General features: G+C 44.4%; 1 protein-coding gene across 6 annotated transcripts in view; it reads right to left on the bottom strand.

Annotated features, from left to right (window-relative positions):
• Nucleotides 1-22476, bottom strand: part of ATP2B4 (ATPase plasma membrane Ca2+ transporting 4) — a 99366-nt gene that overhangs the window by 13346 nt on the left and 63544 nt on the right. For all 6 annotated transcript variants that reach the window (XM_033852135.2, XM_073801958.1, XM_073801961.1 and 3 more), the window contains 10 exons: nt 22173-22415; nt 21192-21433; nt 19969-20200; nt 18847-19026; nt 17810-17897; nt 17045-17151; nt 5494-5685; nt 4825-5038; nt 3040-3251; nt 1933-2040 (listed from right to left, as the gene is read on the bottom strand). In XM_033852135.2, coding sequence (XP_033708026.1) covers nt 1933-2040; nt 3040-3251; nt 4825-5038; nt 5494-5685; nt 17045-17151; nt 17810-17897; nt 18847-19026; nt 19969-20200; nt 21192-21433; nt 22173-22415 — 1818 coding nt within the window. The remainder of the gene's footprint in view (nt 1-1932; nt 2041-3039; nt 3252-4824; nt 5039-5493; nt 5686-17044; nt 17152-17809; nt 17898-18846; nt 19027-19968; nt 20201-21191; nt 21434-22172; nt 22416-22476) is intronic.

Here is a 22476-nt window from a genome sequence, read left to right as displayed (position 1 = left end):
CTGTCTCTCAACTTTATGGGTCAGGCCCTTGGGTAGGTCACTCTTTGCCCTATAAACCTTCCCGCTGGGAAAAGTGCCAACCCATTCAGGCAAGCGTTTGCCAAGTGCCTACCAGCTGTCAGGCCCTCAGGAAGATTTTCTGTACTTGTGGACGTACAAAGGAGAACTTATATTCTAGTATTTGACCAGCCATCTGCCTTGTTATATACTTCATTCTCTTCCTCCTGTCTCAGTTCTTTCTTTGCATTTTGCCATCTGTCTCTTAAAGGAAGTAGAACCATAATGCATGATACACAGTAGGAAGAGACAGAGACAAGGACCTGGGAGAAAACAAGTCTGGAGACAGGATGGTCAAAATGTATGTGTATGGGCAAGGGGAAAAGAAGGGTGTTGGAGGGGAATGACCCTCTTCTTAGTTACCATATGCTAAGTAATTCCTCTTTTATAAAACTATAGTGAGAGGATACTAAAAGTTTTCTTGGGCTTGGGGTGAGGAACTGGGCGGGATAGCCCATAGAAGGGACATATGAGTATTATCAGAAGACATGGAGCAGTAGGCTGGGGCTTGCAATTCAAAATAAATCACTCTATAAGCTGTCAGTCAGTTCTCCTTTACAAATAAGACAAGGGCTCAGCTGGGAAAGGGGGACTGTGTGAGCAGTCCAACATGGAGTCAAGTGTTTGAAGTGGAAAGAATGTCCACGTTCTGCTTTTAGATGTTAGAAGGAGCTGTTGTGATACAGAAGGAAGGCTATTGTTACCTGGCCTCAAGGCCACATGGCCACATGTGAGACTAGACCCAGGTGAGAGTTTCAAACAGTACGTGAAATCATCAAGCTCCGCCCCAGTGTAGAAGCGCTTTAGGGACCCACTGGTAAATAACTTCAGCAAACAGAGCAGGGTGGAAGGACTTGTGTTAGGAACGGGGATAGGGATTAATCAGGGAGGCATCTAGGAGCTATGAAAGAAACAACTAGCAGGTCTATGGGGGAAAGGCTGCAGCCCTAGGGAGGGATCTTTGGGGCCAGTTAGAGCAAAGCCTCCATTACCCAGGTGGCTGGGCACCAATCAGTAGAGACCTGGGGTCTGCAAGCAGAGGTAAAGGCCAGGCCAGAGCTGAGGATGAGAGGGACTCGCAAAGTGGTATTAGGGAAGGAATGAAACTCTTATCAAACCTGATTATATTATTATAATATTAATAGCTAACATTTATTGAGTACTTACAGGGTACTAGACATTGTTCTAAGTCATTTCTGTATTGAAACTGATTTGCTGATTAACAATGATTCACAATGATCCTGTTATCCGGAGTTGAGGAAACTGAGGCAGAGTTGCTAATAAACTTGCTCACTATGATGCAGCTTGTAAAAAGAAGAACCAGGATTCAAACCTAGATGGTCGGTTCCAAAGTCTGTGCTTTGAACCATACGCTATACTGCTTCTCTAGAGACGTTGTGAGTCTGGATTTATCTTAGATGACAGTCAGGCACCCATCCTGGATAAGGCAATGGTGAGAAACAGAAGAGGCAAGGGAGCCCTACATTATGACAGCACAGCAGCTCACGGCCAGACTGCGGCTTCATTGAAGACATATGCTTTGCAAACTCTTCTACTTCTAAGACCCTTAATTTTTTTTTTTAGCAAAATTCCATTGAAAATTTCCACTTCCGTCTCAGAGAAGCTAAGGGATTTGTCTGTCTCCAGGCATGATTAGAGAAGAGATCAGAAGCCTCTGAAGTGGTGGGCACAGATCATTCTGCTTTGGGTTCCTACAAGATGGAAAGAACTTGAAAACCTGGTGGTAGAGAGAAGAGGGAAGGATATGAAGGCGAGGAGCTGGGCGTCTCCACAGTTGCTCGTTCCATCTCATCTGGTGGGGGGGGGGTGTCTGCCGGCCATGTGACTGCACGGGGAGGGTGAGCCCGTACTCACCTGGCCCCACAGCAATTCTCCAAAACCGATGAAGAGACACCAGAACCACTGGGACAGGGTGAGGTTCGTACAGCTGAAGGGTTTCCCCCCAAATTCCACAATGATAATCTAGAACAGAGAAAGAGGCAGCCCATCATTGGGAGGTAACAGGTAGCCAGCCCTCCAGTCAAGGCCATCAAAGCCACGTCAGCCCCCTACCCCAGGGTCCCTGTGGTGTGTACCCTGATCTGCTTGTTGGGGAAGGAGAAAGGAGAGATCCAGGTGGGGAGAAGGGAAGACAGACACAGTCTTTACAGAGCACTCTGATGGGGAGACAGATACAGCTACTATGAACACTATTAATGCAAAGGCTGGGGGAGCAAGGGTAGCTGGAGGCTTCTTGTGACTAAAGCCAGTAGGTGACAAAGAGAAGGCACAGTGATGGAGAAGAGGAATTTAGGAGCGGGACAAATAAGAGTGAGGCAGGAGCTCTTTTGTTACAGGGCAGGCTCCTAATCTCTTGTATTGGCAGATGTCTTAGTGTACCTCTGACTGGGGCAAGAAGGAAGGGGCTCAATCCTTTTACCACCAGGGCAGCCATGCCCTTGACCCCACTTCCCACAGAAGGAGCCCACGTCAGGCTTATCTGTCAACTACATATGGCAGCATTCCATGTCTTCTCTTTTTCTCTGAATTGCATACCATTTTCTACCATGAGCCCTTTCTGAACAAAGGGGCAAGGAGGGACAGGGAGAGATCCCATATAGCACTTGCATGCACATTTCAAGTATGCTGGCAGGAGGCATGGAAAGGGGTTAGAAGACAGTGATCTTCCTCCTGGTCACTATGTGAAATTGCTGTGTTTTAGAAAGATAAGGAAAGGATTCCACTAATTTTATTTTATTCGCTACCAACATGCTGCCTTGCACTGGAGCACTTGACACAGCAGGATCCAATTCTAGAGCAATGAGCAAACGGAAGCATTTGGGAACCCCAAAGTGTTCAACCCACAGCCTGAGTCCCCATCACTCCCTCACTCCTTTCCCCGGGTGCTCAGGGAATCCTGGCCCCCAGCTTCTGGCCTTTATCGTCCCAGACCTCCTATCCCAGCTCCAGCTAGAATCCCACCTGGCTGACGAATGTGCCCAAGACCACAGAGCAGAAGATGAGGTTGCGGAAGATGCCCGAAAAGACATTCCTCTCTCCATGGATCTTGCGGGAGTTGATTTCATTGAAGAGCTGCATCAGCACGAAGGTGTTGAAAATAATGGTGTAGTGTTGGCTGGGTGGTGAATGCAGAGGTGCTCTCCTCCCACTATCAATGTCAAAGAACTTCTCACCTAGTTGGGAGAAGGGATGCATCGGAGGATAAGTATGCTCTCAAGGAGGGTTGAGGTTGAGTCAGAACACTTGAGTATGGCCTCACTGGTTGCTTATGACTGGTGTCCATTCTAACTGGTCAGTATCCGAACCACAACAGTCATCAAATATTTTCAGTGTTAGTTCTGGTCTCAACATCACTTTTTTTTTTTTTTTAAATAAATTTTATTTATTTATTTATTTATTTTTGGCTGTGTTGGGTCTCTGTTGTTGTGCCTGGGCCTTCTCTAGTTGCATTGAGCAGGGGCTACGTTTCATTGTGGTCTATGGGCTTCTCATTGTGGTGGCTTCTCTTGTTGCGGAATACACGTTCTAGGCACGCGGGCTTCAGTAGTTGTGGCGCATGGGCTCAGTAGTTGTGGCTCGCGGGCTAAGAGCACAGGCTCAGTAGTTGTGGCACATGGGCTTAGGTGCTCTGCGGCATGTGGGATCTTCTTGGACCAGGGCTCGAACCCGTGTCCCCTGCATTGGCAGGCAGATTCTTCACCACTGTGCCACCAGGGAAGCCCCCTTTTAAAATATTTTTGGCTGTGCCATGTAACATGTGGGATCCTAGTTCCCCGACCAGGGATCGAACCCGTGCCCCCTGTATTAGAAGGCGGATTTTTACCCACTGGACCACCAGGGAACTCCCTCAACATTTCTGACCCTCTCTCTCAGCTTGCTCCATCACTATTTGCCTTCTCGTAGTGCTGCATTGTGGTAGAACTATGTGCACGAGAGTCTGGCAGACATAGGTCTGAATCTTCGTGCCACTATTTACTCAATATGTGACTTAAGCTTCAGTTTTATGATCTAAGAAAAAGGTAACATAAAGCCACCCTTTGGAGATTCTTTTTTTTTTTATCATCTTTATTGGAGTATAATTGCTTTACAATGGTGTGTTAGTTTCTGCTTTATAACAAAGTGAATCAGTTATACATATACATATGTTCCCATATCTCTTCCCTCTTGCGTCTCCCTCCCTCCCACCCTTCCTACCCCACCCCTCTAGGTGGTCACAAAGCACCGAGCTGATCTCCCTGTGCTATCCGGCTGCTTCCCACTAGCTATCTACCTTACGTTTGGTAGTGTATATATGTCCATGCCACTCTCTCACTTTGTCACAGCTTACCCTTCCCCCTCCCCATATCCTCAAGTCCATTCTCTAGTAGGTCTGCTTCTTTATTCCTGTCTTACCCCTAGGTTCTTCATGACATTTTTTTTCCCTTAGATTCCATATATATGTGTTAGCATAGGGTATTTGTCTTTCTCTTTCTGACTTACTTCACTCTGTATGACAGACTCTAGGCCCATCCTCCTCACTACAAATAACTCACTTTCATTTCTTTTTACGGAGATTCTTAAGAGGAGTAATAAAATGGCACAATGCACCACGTAGCGGGAACAGAGGATGCACTCAGTAAGCGAAGCTGCTATCATTCCCGTCTTGTGCTCAGCTTGCTCCCTGCTACTTTCTTTCCCTGGGCTGCTCTCTGCCCCCATCTCCCTCTAGCACTCCAAATGCCGCCACCCACCCCCGCCTTGGCTCACCGGCAAAGACAAGGAAAAAGATGACGGTGAGTTGATAGACGGCGTGACCCAAGATGTTCTTCATCATAGTGCGTGAGATCAGAGGCTTATTTCGGCCATAGGGGCGACGCTTCAACAGAGAGTCTGTAGGAGGCTCTGTGGCCAGGGCCAATGAGGCAAAAGTGTCCATGATGAGATTAACCCACAACATCTGCACGGCTTTCAGTGGGGAATCCTGGTGGGAAGAAGAACCACTCCTTTTAGCTTTCCTTGGAGACCACCCCCCACCTCACTCATCAGCCTCATCTTTGCCCTTGAAATGGCCTGCCTCCTGCTATCCACCATTTATTAGCTGAGTGACATTGAGAAACTTATTTAACCTCTTTGAGCCTTGGGTTCTTCACCTGTAAAATGGGGATAATACCTACTTTGCAAGGTTGTTTTTGAAGAACAGAGAAACTACATATAAGTGCTCATCACACTGGCTAACGTGTAAGTACTACATTAATGGTAGATAAATTATCATCATCCCACATGAGCAGATGGAGACCTAGTAGAGCTATTCCTGCCCCAACACCCCTTCGGAAACTCTGGTTCTTACTCCTCAGTCGACATACTGTACCCCGCACCCCCTGTTCCTTAGACCCAGCCTCATCCCTCCCATCTCAGCTCACCCCACATTCCCTTCACCTGGGTGATACAGGCTCCAGTGAAGGCCACGATCACAGCCACCACGTTGACAGTGAGCTGGAACTGTAGGAACTTGGAGATGCTATCGTAGACGTTTCGTCCCCACATCACTGCCTTCACGATGCTGGTGAAGTTGTCATCTGTTAGGATGATGTCAGAGGCCTCCTTTGCCACATCCGTGCCTGCAATACCCTGAGGTAAGAAGGGGAAGGAAAACAGTGAGGAACTGGACAAAATTCATGCACATTCTGAACTCATATCTTGACCTCCAAGAGGCTTCAGAACTCAGCATAAACACTAGAGGGCACACTAGCCACACAAATCCTACAGACTAAACCACCATATTTTGAGCGGTCTTCTCTCCCAAAAAGAAAATGAAGGGAAAATGTGTCACTGTCACTCTGTGGGAAAGGGGACTGGGCCATGATGCCTCCACCTTACTCCTGAACTCAGACTGGAAATTACAGTTATCTCTGATATTCCTTTCTCCCGTCCCTCCTACTTCCCCACCTTAGAAAATAATTAGAAGATAGAGAAAAAGTCCTATCTGTTCTACCTCTAAATTTTAAAATTTCTTTTGCCACTGCCAATATTTAATTTAAATCCTTATCTCTCCCGCACCTTGAAGTTACTCTACATTTTTTCCCAGGAGGAGTAGTCTGGCAGTACAGTTCAGATGTCCTGTCCTTATTCAAAATCCTGTCACTGGGGAACCACCAAAGGTTTCTAAATAGAAAGATCAGTGGTTGAAAGCAGTGTTTTAGAAACAGTAAACTTTCTAGTCTGGTAGTCAAAGCCCTCAACAAGTGAACTCTGGTTCATTTTCCAACCTGCTATATCTTTCTGCTCAAAACCTACTGCTTTATTCACAATTCCCTGAATCTCTCATTTACTTCTAGAGTCCAGTCTTCTACTTACACCCTTTTCTCCAAGCCTGGAACATCCTCTTTCCCCATCTATTTAAATCCTATCTGTCCTTAAGGTTCTATTCAATTAATTAAGCCCTGCTTGCTTGGCAAAGCTGTCCCTTACATCCCCAGCCTATTCTTCTATTCCATGTCTTACAACCCCTGTAACCTACAGAGGGGCTTGTTTGTGAATCTGACCTGCACTAGTAGATCATTTGTACCATTTACCTGGCAGTATTATTTTCCTATCCAGATTGCAACAAATGAATATCTGTTAGATAGACTATACAATTAAATTTCCCCATCAAAAAGTTCTCTAACACATGCACACAATGCTGTACCATGCACTGTAAAGAGAAAGGACGGAAAGAAAGAAAGAAAGAGTATCTTTACATATGTACTACTGCAGAATAATCTCTAAGTTAGGTTGTTAAATTAAAAGAAGGTGGAAAAAAGAGTATATAGTGTGTATATAGATAGATATAGATAAGTATCACTTATCTAAGAGAGTGGGATATAAATATACTACACATTTGATTGTATTTTAAAGGAGCAAACAGAAAGATAAACCAAAAATCAAAGAAGTAAGTTATCTGTGGGATTAAGATGGAGGCAACAGCGTGGAGGTGATAGGGATAGAAGCTAGACTTCTATGAATAGACCTTGTTGGTATATTTTACTTTAGAATTATGTAACTACTTTATACAAGTATAAAACAAAATTAAGTTTAAAATAAGCAATCTCAAAAATGGAAGAAAAAAAACCCCATGATATAAATGAACTGGTATAACCAGTTGGTAGCACAACCATACCAAGGGAAAAGTTCCAAATGACTTTTTGAAAAACACAGTAACTTGATGTTAGGATATACCTACAGGATAAAAAGAACTACAAGAAAAATCTTTAACTGTTTTTAGTAGAGTAATTGTATTATTATTGCTATTTTGAGACTATTACATATATTTTAGGATAAAGCAAATAATAATTATGTTAAGCCATTAGGAATCAAACTTTTCAGCTTAAGCGATAAATATAAAATCAGGGGAGTAAAATAGGAAGTTAGAGTTCTAGAAATCTAAATTTGAATTGGAAATGCCAATATGGATTCATGAAGTATTTATCTTTAAAACAAAGAAACACAAAAACAAAAAAAAACATAAAAGGCATATTTCCTAGCTTTGTCCACTGAAAAGTTCTAGAAACAATAATTTACTAAGAAGTAAGGAACATCCTGACATTCAGATTGTGTTCTCTAAATATCATTTCTCACTGAAATGAAGCAGAACTCCTTTGAGAAGTGGATGATTCTAGATCTAGGACAAGAAATATGCATGATGAATCTGGAACATCTTATCATGCAAGAGACCAAGAAAGCTATTAAAGACAACTGAGGTTGTACCCAAAGGACTTAGCAGTGTTGAAGAGGTTAATGATGGGTCAGTATAAACATCAGAATAATAATAAGGGCAATGGATCAAAACATATCACATATACTTAAAACCATGAGCTCATAATGATATTTAAAAAAAACAGACAATTAACTTTTAGTAGTTTAGTAAGTTTAAAAAGTGAACAACTCGAAAACAACAATAGGACTTCCGGGAAGATGGCGGAAGAGTAAGACGCGGAGATCACTTTCCTCTCCACAGATACACCAGAAATACATCTACGCGTGGAACAACTCCTACGGAGCACCTACTGAACGCTGGCAGAAGACCTCAGACCTCCCAAAAGGCAAGGAACCCCCCACGTACCTGGTTAGGGCAAAAGAAAAAACTAAACAGAGACAAAAGGATAGGGACGGGTCCTGCACCAGCGGAAGAGAGCTGTGAAGGAGGAAAAGTGTCCACACACTAGGAAGCCCCTTCGCGGGTGGAGACTTCGGGAGGCGGAGTGGGGGAGCTTGGGAGCCGCGGAGGAGAGCACAGCAACAGGGGTGCGGAGGGCAAAGCGGACAGATTCCAGCGCAGAGGATCGGGCCGACCGGCACTCACCAGCCGAGAGGCTTGTCTGCTCGCCCGCCGGGGCGGGCGGGACTGGGAGCTAAGGCTCCGGCTTTTGTCGGAGCGCCTGGAGAGGACTGGGGTTGGCGGCGTGAACACAGCCTGCAGGGCGTTGGTGCGCCGCGGCTGGCCGGGAGAGAGTCCGGGGAGGGGTCTGGACCTGCCGAAGAGGCAAGAGCCGCGGCTAAGAGTGCGGAGCCCAGAGACGGACATGGGACGCTAAGGCCGCTGCTGCCGCCGCCAGGAGGCCTGTGTGCGAACACAGGTCACTAGCCACACGCCCTTCCGGGGAGCCTGTGCAGCCCGCCACTGCCAGGGTCCCGGGATCCAGGGACGGCTCCCCCGGGAGAGCGCACGGCGCGCCTCAGCCTGCAGCGTCACGCCGGCCTCTGCCGCTGCAGGCCCGCCCCGCACTCCGTGACCCTCCCTACCCCCCGGCCTGGGTGAGCCAGAGCCTCCGAATCAGCGGCTCCTTTAACCCCGTCCTGTCTGAGCAAAGAACAGACGCCCTCCGGCGACCTACACGCACAGGCGGGGCCAAATCCAAAGCTGAGCCCCTGGGAACTGTGAGAACAAAGAAGAGAAAGGGAAATCTCTCCCAGCAGCCTCAGAAGCAGCGGATTAAAGCTCTACAATCAACTTGATATACCCTGCATCTGTGGAATACCTGAATAGACAACGAATCATCCCAAATTAAGGAGCCCTGTGGATGAAAGGCTCTTGGTGCTGCAGCCAGGACTCAGTGCTGTGCCTCTGAGGTGGGAGAGCCAACTTCAGGACACTGGTCCACAAGAGGCCTCCCAGCTGCACATAATATCAAACAGCAAAAATCTCCGAGAGATCTCCATCTCAAGGCCAGCACCCAGCTTCACTCAACGACCAGCAAGCTACAGTGCTGGACATCCTATGCCAAACAACTAGCAAGACAGGAACACAACCCCACCCATTAGCAGAGAGGCTGCCCAAAATCATAATAAGTCTACAGACACCCCAAAACACACCACCAGACGTGGACCTGCCCACCAGAAAGACAAGATCCAGCCTCATACACCAGAACACAGGCACTAGTACCCTCCACCAGGAAGCCTACACAACCCACTGAACCAACCTTAGCCACTGGGGACAGACACAAAAAACAACAGGAACTACGAACCTTCAGCCTGCAAAAAAAAAAAAGGAGACCCCAAACACAGTAAGATAAGCAAAATGAAAAGACAGAAAAACACACAGCAGATGAAGGAGCAAGATAAAAACCCACCAGACGTAACAAATGAAGAGGAAATAGGCAGTCTACCTGAAAAAGAATTCAGAATAATGATAGTAAGGTTGATCCGAAATCTTGGAGATAGAATGGACAATAGAATGGACAAATTGCAAGAATCAGTTAACAAGGACCTAGAAGAACTAAAGATGAAACAAGCAATTATGAACAACACAATAAATTAAATTAAAAGTACTCTAGATGGGATCAATAGCAGAATAACTGAGGCAGAAGAACGGATAAGTGACCTGGAAGATAAAATAGTGGAAATAACTACTGCAGAGCAGAATAAAGAAAAAAGAATGAAAAGAACTGAGGACAGTCTCAGAGACCTCTGGGACAACATTAAACGCACCAACATTCGAATTATAGGGGTTCCAGAAGAAGAAGAGAAAAAGAAAGGGACTGAGAAAATATTTGAAGAGATTATAGTTGAAAACTTCCCTAATATGGGAAAGGAAATAGTTAATCAAGTCCAGGAAGCACAGAGAGTCCCATACAGGATAAATCCAAGGAGAAATACACCAAGACACATATTAATCAAACTGTCAAAAATTAAATACAAAGAAAACATATTAAAAGCAGCAAGGGAAAAACAACAAATAACACACAAGGGAATCCCCATAAGGTTAACAGCTGATCTTTCAGCAGAAACTCTGCAAGCCAGAAGGGAGTGGCAGGACATATTGAAAGTGTTGGAGGAGAAAAACCTGCAACCAAGATCACTCTACCCAGCAAGGATCTCATTCAGATTTGATGGAGAAATTAAAACCTTTACAGACAAGCAAAAGCTGAGAGAGTTCAGCACCACCAAGCCAGCTCTACAACAACTGCTAAAGGAACTTCTCTAGGCAAGAAACACAAAAGAAGGAAAGGACCTACAATAACGAACCCAAAACAATTAAGAAAATGGGAATAGGAACACACATATCGATAATTACCTTAAATGTAAATGGACTAAATGCTCCCACCAAAAGACACAGATTGGCTGAATGGATACAAAAACAAGACCCATATATTTGCTGTCTACAAGAGACCCACTTCAGACCTAGAGACATACAGACTGAAAGTAAGGGGATGCAAAAAGGTATTTCATGCAAATGGAAACCAAAAGAAAGCTGGAGTAGCAATTCTCATATCAGACAAAATAGACTTTAAAACAAGGACTATTAGAAGAGACAAAGAAGGACACTACATAATGATCAAGGGATCGATCCAAGAGGAAGATATAACAATTGTAAATATTTATGCACCCAACATAGGTACACCTCAATACATAAGGCAAATACTGACAACCATAAAAGGGGAAATCGACAGTAACACATTCATAGTAGGGGACTTTAACACCCCACTTTCACCAATGGACAGATCATCCAAAATGAAAATAAGGAAACACAAGCTTTAAATGATACATTAAACGAGATGGAGTTAATTGATATTTATAGGACATTCCATCCCAAAACAACAGAATACACATTTTTCTCAAGTGCTCATGGAACATTCTCCAGGATAGATCATATCTTGGGTCACAAATCAAGCCTTGGTAAATTTAAGAAAATTGAAATTGTATCAAGTATCTTTTCTGACCACAACGCCATGAGACTAGATATCAATTACAGGAAAAGATCTGTAAAAAATACAAACACATGGAGGCTAAACAATACACTACTTAATAATGAAGTGATCACTGAAGAAATCAAAGAGGAAATCAAAAAATACCTAGAGACAAATGACAATGGAGACACAACGACCCAAAACCTGTGGGATGCAGCAAAAGCAGTTCTAAGGGGGAAGTTTATAGCAATACAAGCCCACCTTAAGAAGCAGGAAACATCTCGAATAAACAACCTAACCTTGCACCTCAAGCAATTAGAGAAAGAAGAACAAAAAAACCCCAAAGCTAGCAGAAGGAAAGAAATCATAAAAATCAGATCAGAAATAAATGAAAAAGAAATGAAGGAAACAATAGCAAAGATCAATAAAACTAAAAGCTGGTTCTTTGAGAAGATAAACAAAATAGATAAACCACTAGCCAGACTCATCAAGAAAAAAAGGGAGAAGACTCAAATCAATAGAATTAGAAATGAAAAAGGAGAGGTAACAACTGACACTGCAGAAATAAAAGAGATCATGAGAGATTACTACAAGCAACTCTATGCCAATAAAATGGACAATCTGGAAGAAATGGACAAATTCTTAGAAATGCACAACCTGCCAAGACTGAATCAGGAAGAAATAGAAAATATGAACAGACCAATCACAAGCACTGAAATTGAAACTGTGATTAAAAATCTTCCAACAAAGAAAAGCCCAGGACCAGATGGCTTCACAGGCGAATTCTATCAAACATTTAGAGAAGAGCTAACACCTATCCTTCTCAAACTCTTCCAAAATATAGCAGAGGGAGGAACACTCCCAAACTCCTTCTACGAGGCCACCATCACCTTGATACCAAAACCAGACAAGGATGTCACAAAGAAAGAAAACTACAGGCCAATATCACTGATGAACATAGATGCAAAAATCCTCAACAAAATACTAGCAAACAGAATCCAACAGCACATTAAAAGGATCATACACCATGATCAAGTGGGGTTTATTCCAGGAATGCAAGGATTCTTCAATATACGCAAATCTATCAATGTGATAAACCATATTAACAAACTGAAGGAGAAAAACCATATGATCATCTCAATAGATGCAGAGAAAGCTTTTGACAAAATTCAACACCCATTTATGATAAAAACCCTGCAGAAAGTAGGCATAGAGGGAACTTTCCTCAACATAATAAAGGCCATATATGACAAGCCCACAGCAAACATCATCCTCAATGGTGAAAAACTGAAAGCATTTCCACTAAGATCAGGAACAAGACAAGGTTGCCCACTCTCACCACTCTTACTCAACATAGTTTTGGAAGTTTTAGCCACAGCAATCAGAGAAGTAAAGGAAATAAAAGGAATCCAAATCGGAAAAGAAGAAGTAAAGCTGTCACTGTTTGCAGATGACATGATCCTATACATAGAGAACCCTAAAGATGCTACCAGAAAACTACTAGCACTAATCAATGAATTTGGTAAAGTGGCAGGATACAAAATTAATGCACAGAAATCTCTGGCATTCCTATATACTAATGATGAAAAATCTGAAAGTGAAATCAAGAAAACACTCCCATTTACCATTGCAACAAAAAGAATAAAATATCTAGGAATAAACCTACCTAAGGAGACAAAAGATCTGTATGCAGAAAATTATAAGACACTGATGAAAGAAATTAAAGATGATACAAATAGATGGAGAGATATACCATGTTCTTGGATTGGAAGAATCAACATTGTGAAAATGACTCTACTACCGAAAGCAATCTATAGATTCAATGCAATCCCTATCAAACTACCACTGGCATTTTTCACAGAACTAGAACAAAAAAATTTTGCAATTTGTATGGAAACACAAAAGACCCCGAATAGCCAAAGCAATCTTTAGAACAAAAGAAGGAACTGGAGGAATCAGGCTCCCAGACTTCAGACTATACTACAAAGCTACAGTTATCAAGACGGTATGGTACTGGCACAAAAACAGAAAGATAGATCAATGGAACAGGATAGAAAGCCCAGAGATAAACCCACGCACATATGGTCACCTTATCTTTGACAAAGGAGGCAGAAATGTACAGTGGAGAAAGGACAGCCTATTCAATAAGTGGTGCTGGGAAAACTAGACAGCTACATATAAAAGTATGAAATTAGATCACTCCCTAACACCATACACAAAAATAAGCTCAAAATGGATTAAAGACCTAAATGTAAGGCCAGAAACTATCAAACTCTTAGAGGAAAACATAGGCAGAACACTCTATGACATAAATCACAGCAAGGTCCTTTTTGACCCACCTCCTAGAGAAATAGAAATAAAAACAAGAGTAAACAAATGGGACCTAATGAAACTTAAAAGCTTTTGCGCAGCAAAGGAAACCATAAAGAAGACCAAAAGACAACCCTCAGAATGGGAGAAAATATTTGCAAATGAAGCAACTGACAAAGGATTGATCTCCAAAATTTATAAGCAGCTCATGCAGCTTAATAACAAAAAAACAAACAACCCAATCCAAAAATGGGCAGAAGACCTACATAGACATTTCTCCAAAGAAGATATACAGAGTGCCAACAAACACATGAAAGAATGCTCAACACCACTAATCATGAGAGAAATGCAAATCAAAACTACAATGAGATATCATCTCACACGAGTCAGAATGGCCATCATCAAAAAATCTAGAAACAATAAATGCTGGAGAGGGTGTGGAGAAAAGGGAACCCTCTTACACTGTTGGTGGGAATGTAAATTGATACAGCCACTGTGGAGAACAGTATGGAGCTTCCTTAAAAAGCTACAAATAGAACTACCATATGACCCAGCAATCCCACTACTGGGCATATACCCTGAGAAAACATAATTCAAAAAGAGTCATGTACCAAAATGTTCATTGCAGCTCTATTTACAATAGCCCAGAGATGGAAACAACCTAAGTGTCCATCATCGGATGAATGGATAAAGAAGATGTGGCACATATATACAATGGAATATTACTCAGCCATAAAAAGAGACGAAATTGAGCTATTTGTAATGAGGTGGATAGACCTAGAGTCTGTCATACAGAGTGACGTAAGTCAGAAAGAGAGAGACAAATACCGTATGCTAACACATATATATGGAATCTAAGAAAAAAAAATGTCATGAAAAACCTAGGGGTGAAACAGGAATAAAGACACAGACTTACTAGAGAATGGACTTGAGGCTATGGGGAGGGGGAAGGGTAAACGGTGACAAAGCGATAAAGAGGCATGGACATATATACACTACCAAACGTAAGGTAGATAGCTAGTGGGAAGCAGCCGCATAGCACAGGGAGATCAGCTCGGTGCTTTGTGACCGCCTGGAGGGGTGGGATAGGGAGGGTGGGAGGGAGGGAGACGCAAGCGGGAAGAGATATGGGAACATATGTATATATATAACTGATTCATTTTGTTGTGAAGCTGAAACTAACATACCATTGTAAAGCAATTATACTCCAATAAAGATGTTAAAAAAAAAAAACAATAGTATTTTTTTTTGTAAGTCTATAATTTTGGCAGAGAAAAAAAAAAAGTGAACAACTCATTGGTCACCTTTGGAGGATCCTAAAAAGTCAACTCATTATTTTGAAAACTGGTTAATAAAGGGAGACAAAATCAAGCATTTAACCTGTCTTTCATGTAGGAAGTGAACCTCACAGTAACCAAATAATCGACGAGGGCAAATTTCTTTTTACAGAAGTATTCAAGTTAATAAATAAAGAAAATCAGAACATTGTCATTTTGCAACCCCTAATGAAAGATGGGATGTAGAATCTGATTGCTCATAGAACTAAGTACTAGTTTATAGGAAATACAAGGGCTGAAAGAACAGGTTAAAGGACACTATAGGGATACAATCAACAAAATCCCTGCCATGGGATATTCTATGTAGAAAAACAACCTTATTCCTTCAAAACTAAGTAGCTAGAAAAAAAGATGGAAAGGGATTGTGCAGAAAAGAGTTACATAGCAGGCCTGAGACTGCTTTCTTGAGAATGTTCTGTTTGCAAGGTTGGCCCTCGGCTAGCACCTGGAAACTTGGCTCTCAGTCAATAATTAACTGAAAATTAATTAGTGATTCACTGTGCCTAGACTGTGCCCAAACATATGATTTCCACTGAAAACCTACTTCCTTCTGGAAGTCTGGAATCTTAGCACATGCTAGGCAGAAGGTGCCTATACGACCAACCCCAATAAAAACCTACGACACCAAGTCCCTGGTGGGTTTCACATGTATTGCTGCATTTTCATTGCTGGGGGAAGAAGGTGCTCTTTGTGACCCCTCATGGGAGGAAGAGATCATAAGGGACCCTGCGTGTGGATTCCAGACTCTACCTGTGACTTTCTGCCTTACTAGATTCTTACTATACCAATGGACTAAATCTGAACCATGAGTACAGCTGTATGCTGAGTCCCCTGAGTCCTTCCAGTGAATGCACAAAAGGGTGGTCTTGGGGACCCCTGACACATAGACCCCTGACACACATAGGTCAGTGGCTGCTGAACTTTACGATGTGTCAGAGTCACCCAGAGGGACTGTTAAAACATGGACTGCTGGGCCCCAACTCCAAGCTTTCTGATTCAGTAGATCTGGAGTGAGGCTTGAGAATCTGCATTTCTATAGGTTTCCAGGTAGAGTTGGAAGGAAGAGCACACTTCAGGACATACTGTTATAGATTAATAGATTCAAGAGATATATCAACCAATTGCAATGTATGGATCTTGTTTGCATTCTGATTTAGAAAAATAATCTATTAAAACAACATTTATGAAGCATTTGGGGAAATGTGAACACTGACTAGATATCTAATGATAGTAAAGAATCAATTTTGTTGTGAGACAATGGTACTATGATTCTTTTAGATATTTTATTGGTACATATATATTTTCCAGAGACACATACTGGATGAAATGACATAATATCTTGGATATGCTTCAGAGTAATTCAGGTGTAGATGGGGAAATGTGTATGTGTGGGCCAAGATTGGTCAAGTGTTGATATTTGATGCTGGGTGACAGATACATGAGGATTCAATAAACTATTCTATTTTTGTATATTCTTGAAATTTCCTAGAGTAAAAACTTTTTAAATTTATCTTTTGGCTAAAGAGAGCACCCTAAAGACAGATTTCTTCTTGAATCTTCTTCCACTTCTTAAAAATCACCAACAGTTCAATGTGTATGGGAAGCTTACAATCATAAGTTACTTGAGTGTGAGAATGTACTTTGCAATCTGGGGACTTCTAAATGTCCCTGAGCATTAGAATCAATAAGTGTACCTGTTCAGAAAATCCAAACACTTCTGGGACCCAGCTCAGATGCTACTGAATCAAGATAGCCGACTGTGGAACCTTGGAATATATGATTTTAAATGAACTTTCCAAGTGACTCTGATGCTCCGGGCCTCACAAGTGAAAAGCAGAGTGACGAACAGTGCTAACTATAGAGTGCACATTTTCCATATAGAATGTGAATTTTCCATAGTGTGCCTAGGCAGACAATACCATCATGTCCATGGGCAAGTTTCAGTTGGTCTTGCTTTGCTGGGTAATGATACCTCATGATTTCCCTGCCTTCATACTTGATGGGTCCCTCATTATACATATTATTATTGGCCAGGTAGGGAGGCGAGATGGAGTTAGAGAAAGAGTACAAAGGGGGATGTGAAGGTACGGGAAGCAGCAGGTTACCAGAAGCCTGTCCTGGCTTCCCACTGGAGGAGGCAGCTTGCAGCAGAGAGACACACTACGCTGAGCTGCTTACCATGGCAAAACCAACATCTGCTTTCTTCAGAGCCGGCCCATCATTTGTGCCATCCCCAGTGACAGCCACCACCTGCCGCTGTTCCCCAACAGTGCTGTCGATGATGCCTGGGAAAAACAGACACACTACAGTGAGTTCCACATGTGCCATCTGAGGCCATTTCCCCATGAAAGGCAGTTTTATGGTCTTCCTCTCCGGTCCCTGCCACCACCTCCCTTTCTACGCTCTTTCCTTCTTTTTTTCCCAATGCTAGAGGTTCTGTAGCGTCATCTGATGGCAGTAAATTGTTTCACGGGTAGCACTCTAAGCTAAGAAAGTCTGACCTTGTCGAATATCCTGTCCGGTGCCCCAAGGCAGCTATTATGTGGTAGAAAAAGCACTGGATGATTTGAAGGCAGAGACCCAGGGATTGAATGGTAACACTTCCACTTACCAGTTGGGCAATTTGGATAGGTTACTTGTTGTCTCAGCCTCAAACTTCCTTATTTGCAAAATGGGACTAGCTTAACCTGTACTGTCTAATTCACAGTACTATCAACAAACAAGATAGGATAGTGTTTAAAAACAACTTTATTATATTATATATCTTATACTCACCAGGGCCTCAGATGTTTGCTAAACTGTATGTTCTTCCCATGAGCGGGGAAGCTCTCCTAGGACCTCCCTACTCAGGATAGGAGAGTTGCTTTGGTTGATGGCTCTGATCTGTACTCATCCCCGCCTGCCTTCCTCTATCCTAGGTACCTCCTCAGGAACCAGCCTCACCTTTCACCAGTGTGTGCTTGTCAGTGGGGGAGGATCGCGCCAGCACCCGGAGCTTAGGCCAGATCTTGTCCAGCTTTTCTTGCTCTACCTGCCAACACCAGACCACACCTGGGTCAGTCAAGCTCAGAACAGCCATCTGGGAAAATCTTACTTCTTTACCCACGCTGAGCTTCTGGGAGAACTGGTATTCCATGGCCCCCGGGGGAGTGTTATCCTGGCCTCCAGTGGAGGTGAAGCAGCCAACTCAGGCTCCAGGGCAGATTCACGGATGGTGACCATTCAGGCCCCGCTTGTCTTCTTTTTCCTGCCAATTCCCTACCTGGGAGCCAATTCCGTATTTCTTTTTTTTTTTTTTTTTTTTTTTTGCGGTACGCGGGCCTCTCACCGCTGTGGCCTCTCCCGTTGCGGAGCACAGGCACCGGACGCGCAGGCTCAGCGGCCATGGCTCACGGGCCCAGCCACTCCGCAGCATGTGGGATCTTCCCGGACCGGGGCACGAACCTGTGTCCCCTGCGTCGGCAGGCGGACTGTCAACCAGTGCGCCACCAGGGAAGCCCCAATTCCGCATTTCTTAGACCCTTGACAGAGGTGGGCCAGGGTTAGCTGTTGGCTCAGGTGGCTAAAGTAGTGCTTCTGAGGTCTTAGGTTCAATATCTACATTGACCTAATGTAGCTCTGGCCTGCTCCACACCCAGACCATGTCCTCCTACCAACCTGTGCCACTGTCAGTCACAAGGCAGTGACATAGGAGGGGTGAGGTAAAAGGAAATCAGTACAGAATCATCCCACAATTGAAAAAAATGCAAAGACATGAAAGGTTAGTGACACTGTCTCAAAAGATGGCTTGTGAATGAAGATAGTGAGAAGAAAAAAATCCAGTTTTACTGTCTGAACAGCTTTGGTAAAAGGGACATCTCACTATGAATAGATTTTAGTTTAAAAACCACCCACTTCCTCCCACCTGTCCCAGATGCCTTACACGTGAACCAGCCCTCGCCTAATAACGGAGGCCCTGATTCCTCCCACCCAAGACCCACCTCTCCCTTCTCGTTTCGGATGAGTCGGTTGAATTCTTTGCCCTCCAAGCACAGAAAGTCATCCCCAGGTGTCACAATGCCACATTTGGTGGCGATGGCCCGGGCTGTGTTGATGTTGTCACCTGTCACCATTCTGACAGTAATACCAGCTCGTTTGCATTTGGCAATAGCTTCCGGCACCTGTGGAGAGTGAGGCAAGAGGAATGGAGGAGGTGGGGGTGGCGAGGCCTGGTAGGCTGTTCCTGTTCAGTTGTCCCCTCATGGTGGACAGCAGAGAGGCACCCTGGAAGCAGAACCATGGGGCGTGGGCTAAGTCTGGTCATTTTTATATCGCTTGGTGCCACCTTGCTTCTGTCCTATCCATGATACTCACATTTGAATTTGCCTTATTGTGTCATGAGTTGAAGGGGAAATTTGCTTCAGGAGCCGGGTGTGAAAGCTTACTCTCCCACTCACAATCTAGATTTCTTAGCAGGGCACGCCTGGCCTTTTGAGATTTTGCCACTGCCTTCCTTTCTAGCAGAAGTTTTAACCACCTTCCACCCCCCTGGCACATACTCCAACAATACCAATTCTTTTAAGTTTCCCAAATGCACGACACACTGTCATGCCTCTGGGTCTTGATGGTTGATAGTCCATTGGTCTGAACTTCTTAGAAGCAGAGACTTTTTCAATGCCCTACAATTGAGAGTGGTGCTTAGCTATTCTAGGGGTGCTCGACAAGAATGTGTTGCTTGAAAGAAGGTGGCTAGACACAAAGCTGGTGTTCTAGTTAATTCCATCTCCTGACGATTCTTGAGTACCAAACAATAATCCCAGTAAAACCTATGCTTCTTACCCCTCAGACAGCATGAACCGTAGGAATGCCACTTTCTATGAGTTCAGTACTCTACAGCAGTTCTGTGAAGCAGGAAGCACAGACACATCTATCCCAGCAAATGAGAAACAGTTAGGAAACTTGCCTAAGTTTCCTAAGTTACAACTAGAAATGGAGCTAGTACCCCAGTTCCTGCAACTCCTGGGTGGCCTCGCATTAGGTCACACTGGGCCGGCGCATGGGCCGGGGCCACTGTAAGACTTCCATTCATGTTTCCTAGCCCTTTTTTCAAGTCAAAGCCTCACCTCTGGGCGCACAGGATCCTCAATGCCCACCACTGCAATACAGGTCAGTTCAGTGAGGATTTCGCTCTCATTGTCCCATGGGGGCTCTCCGTCATTGAAATCCCGGTAAGCTATGCAGATAGTCCGGAGTCCCTCACTGGCCATGGGCTCGATGACGGTGCGGACCATCTCATCTCGGTCCTTATTCTTGAACGGCACTGCTTCTCCTTTCTTGTCCAGGATTCGATTACACCTGGTGGGGCACACAGTCAGAAAGCAGCATCCCCCCATGTGCTTGCATGGTCATTTACAGACATTCTGGCCACTCGGCATTACTCCTAAAGACACTGTCGTGTGGCCATAAATCTCCACTCATAACCCAAAGCTGAGCCCCTTTTTCCAAGGTGGGGTGGCCAGTAGGTGGGTAACGTCTAGGTGGGCAGAGCATTTGATTCTCCCATGTTGTCTGCTCCTACTCTTATGTGGATACGATATCAAGGGTCATTTGTGGACTGCCTGCTCCTTTGAGCTTCACAAAGGTAGAGATACTTTCTCAATCCTCAGTATCTAGAGTGCTCAGTGCAGAGGGTGTTCTCAACAAGAACATGTCACTCGAAAGGGGGTGGCTCAAGCCAAGCTGGGGCACTGGTTTTTAGCTACTGGCCCTATATCCACGTAGGTGATCCACGTAGGTCACCTTTTAATGACCTATGGATCATCTAGCCACTTTGATTATGCAACTTCATGTGATCAGAATTGAGAATAAAAAGGAAAAGGGAACGCAGAACTAACATTTCTAGTATCAATACTTGCTAGGTGCAAGGCATTTTACATACATTGAATCACTTAATCAGAGTAACCCTGTGAGATGGGTGGGTATTATTATCTCTTTTCAGAATAGGAAATGGAAGTTTGGATTGCCTAGGTCTGAACCGTGGCTGTGCCACTAAGAGCTGTATCACTTCCAGCAAGTTACTGAACTTCCCAGCACCTCTGAATTCTCTCATCCGTAAAACAGGGATAATGACAGCATCTACCTCGCTGAGCTGTGAAGAGTAAGTACAGTATCCAAAGTACTTAACAGCAAGGCTTGGCCTGAACCAAGCTCAGATGTTAGTCATGAGGTCACCGCCTGGAAGGAGGGTTCACTCATCATCCAGGTGGATTCAGCGTGAGGCCTGGCACTCTGACCTCCCTGAGGGGAGGATCCTGCAGGGAGGAAGAAGCGGGGGAGGGGCGCTCACTTGCGCAAGATGATCTCAGAAGCACCCTTGCTGTACATGCGGTAGCCACTGCGGGGCTTCTCGATGACGGTGCTCATGGACTTGCGCACCGAGTTGAAGGTGTACACCTTGTAGAGCTTCTCCTCGGGCACCTCACTGCGCACGGCGTGGTAATCCTGCTTCAGGTCCGTGACGAAGCCCAGCAGGGCGCACTCGGTCTTGTTGCCCACCTGCCGCGGCAGGCCGCCCTCCTTCTCCGGAGGCTGAGAGGAAAAACACACGTGGGAGTGTTGGATGAGGTGCCGAAGCTGGGGAGAGAACCTAGGAAGGGAAGGACTCTGCTCGAGGCTTTCACACATGTACCCAGGGCCCGTGGAGGTGCCGACTGTGGTCCCTGAGCCACCCAGGGCTTGGGGATTTTTTAGTTGCCCTGGGAGTGGTGCTGGTGTCTCACCCTGTGTGGGTCTTATTCTAACACTCTCTCTTAGTTTCTAGAAACTGAGTAATTTACTCCTGACCAGCATGAGGTCTCTTTTTATTTATTTATTTTTATTTTTTTAAGATTTTTTGACGTGGACCATTTTTAAAGTCTTTATTGAATTTGTTACAATATTGCTTCTGTTTTTTGTTTCGGTTTTTGGGCCCCGAGGCATGTGGGAGGGATCTTAGCTCCCCGACCAGGGATCGAACACACACCCCCTTCATTGGAAGGCGAAGTCTTGACCAGTGGACTGCCAGAGAAGTCCCAAGATCTTTTTAGACATACTACCTTTACCTGGTGATTGGAGGTCATTTCATAGCCATAGATTCCTACCTGCCTCCCCCTTGCCCTCCCATCCCCCAATCTACTCCCATGGATTATTTCCTAGTTTCACCCCAAACATGTTCACTGGGGAGTGGGAAATGGGATGTGGGATGGCAATTCAGGCAGAATAAACAAGAGAAAATGAATGGTTCCCTCCACCTACCCATTTTAAGTGTCCTGGCAAAGGAAACGCTTACCAGAACCTTGGAGGTGTAGGCACTGTTGATAGAAATACCATTGACAAGAAGGTCCAGGACCTTGGGCACAAGGACATCAGGGCTTGGGATTTGATGGTAACGGGTTTCTCCGATATAAGCCTGCACCACAGTCATGCGGTTCATGGTCAATGTGCCTGTCTTATCGGAGCAGATGGCCGTGGCATTGCCCATTGTTTCACAAGCATCCAAGTGCCGTACCAGGTTATTGTCTTTCATCATTTTCTACAAAGGAGAAGAGAAAAGACTTCCCAAATACAGGTCAAAGGCCATTTCCTAGCCAGCA

This window comes from Tursiops truncatus, chromosome 1 (genome assembly GCF_011762595.2).
Source record: "Tursiops truncatus isolate mTurTru1 chromosome 1, mTurTru1.mat.Y, whole genome shotgun sequence".
NCBI classification, from domain to species: Eukaryota; Metazoa; Chordata; class Mammalia; order Artiodactyla; family Delphinidae; genus Tursiops; species Tursiops truncatus.
The sequence above is the reverse complement of the archived record's forward strand: the minus strand, read 5'-3'. Positions and strand labels throughout refer to the sequence as shown.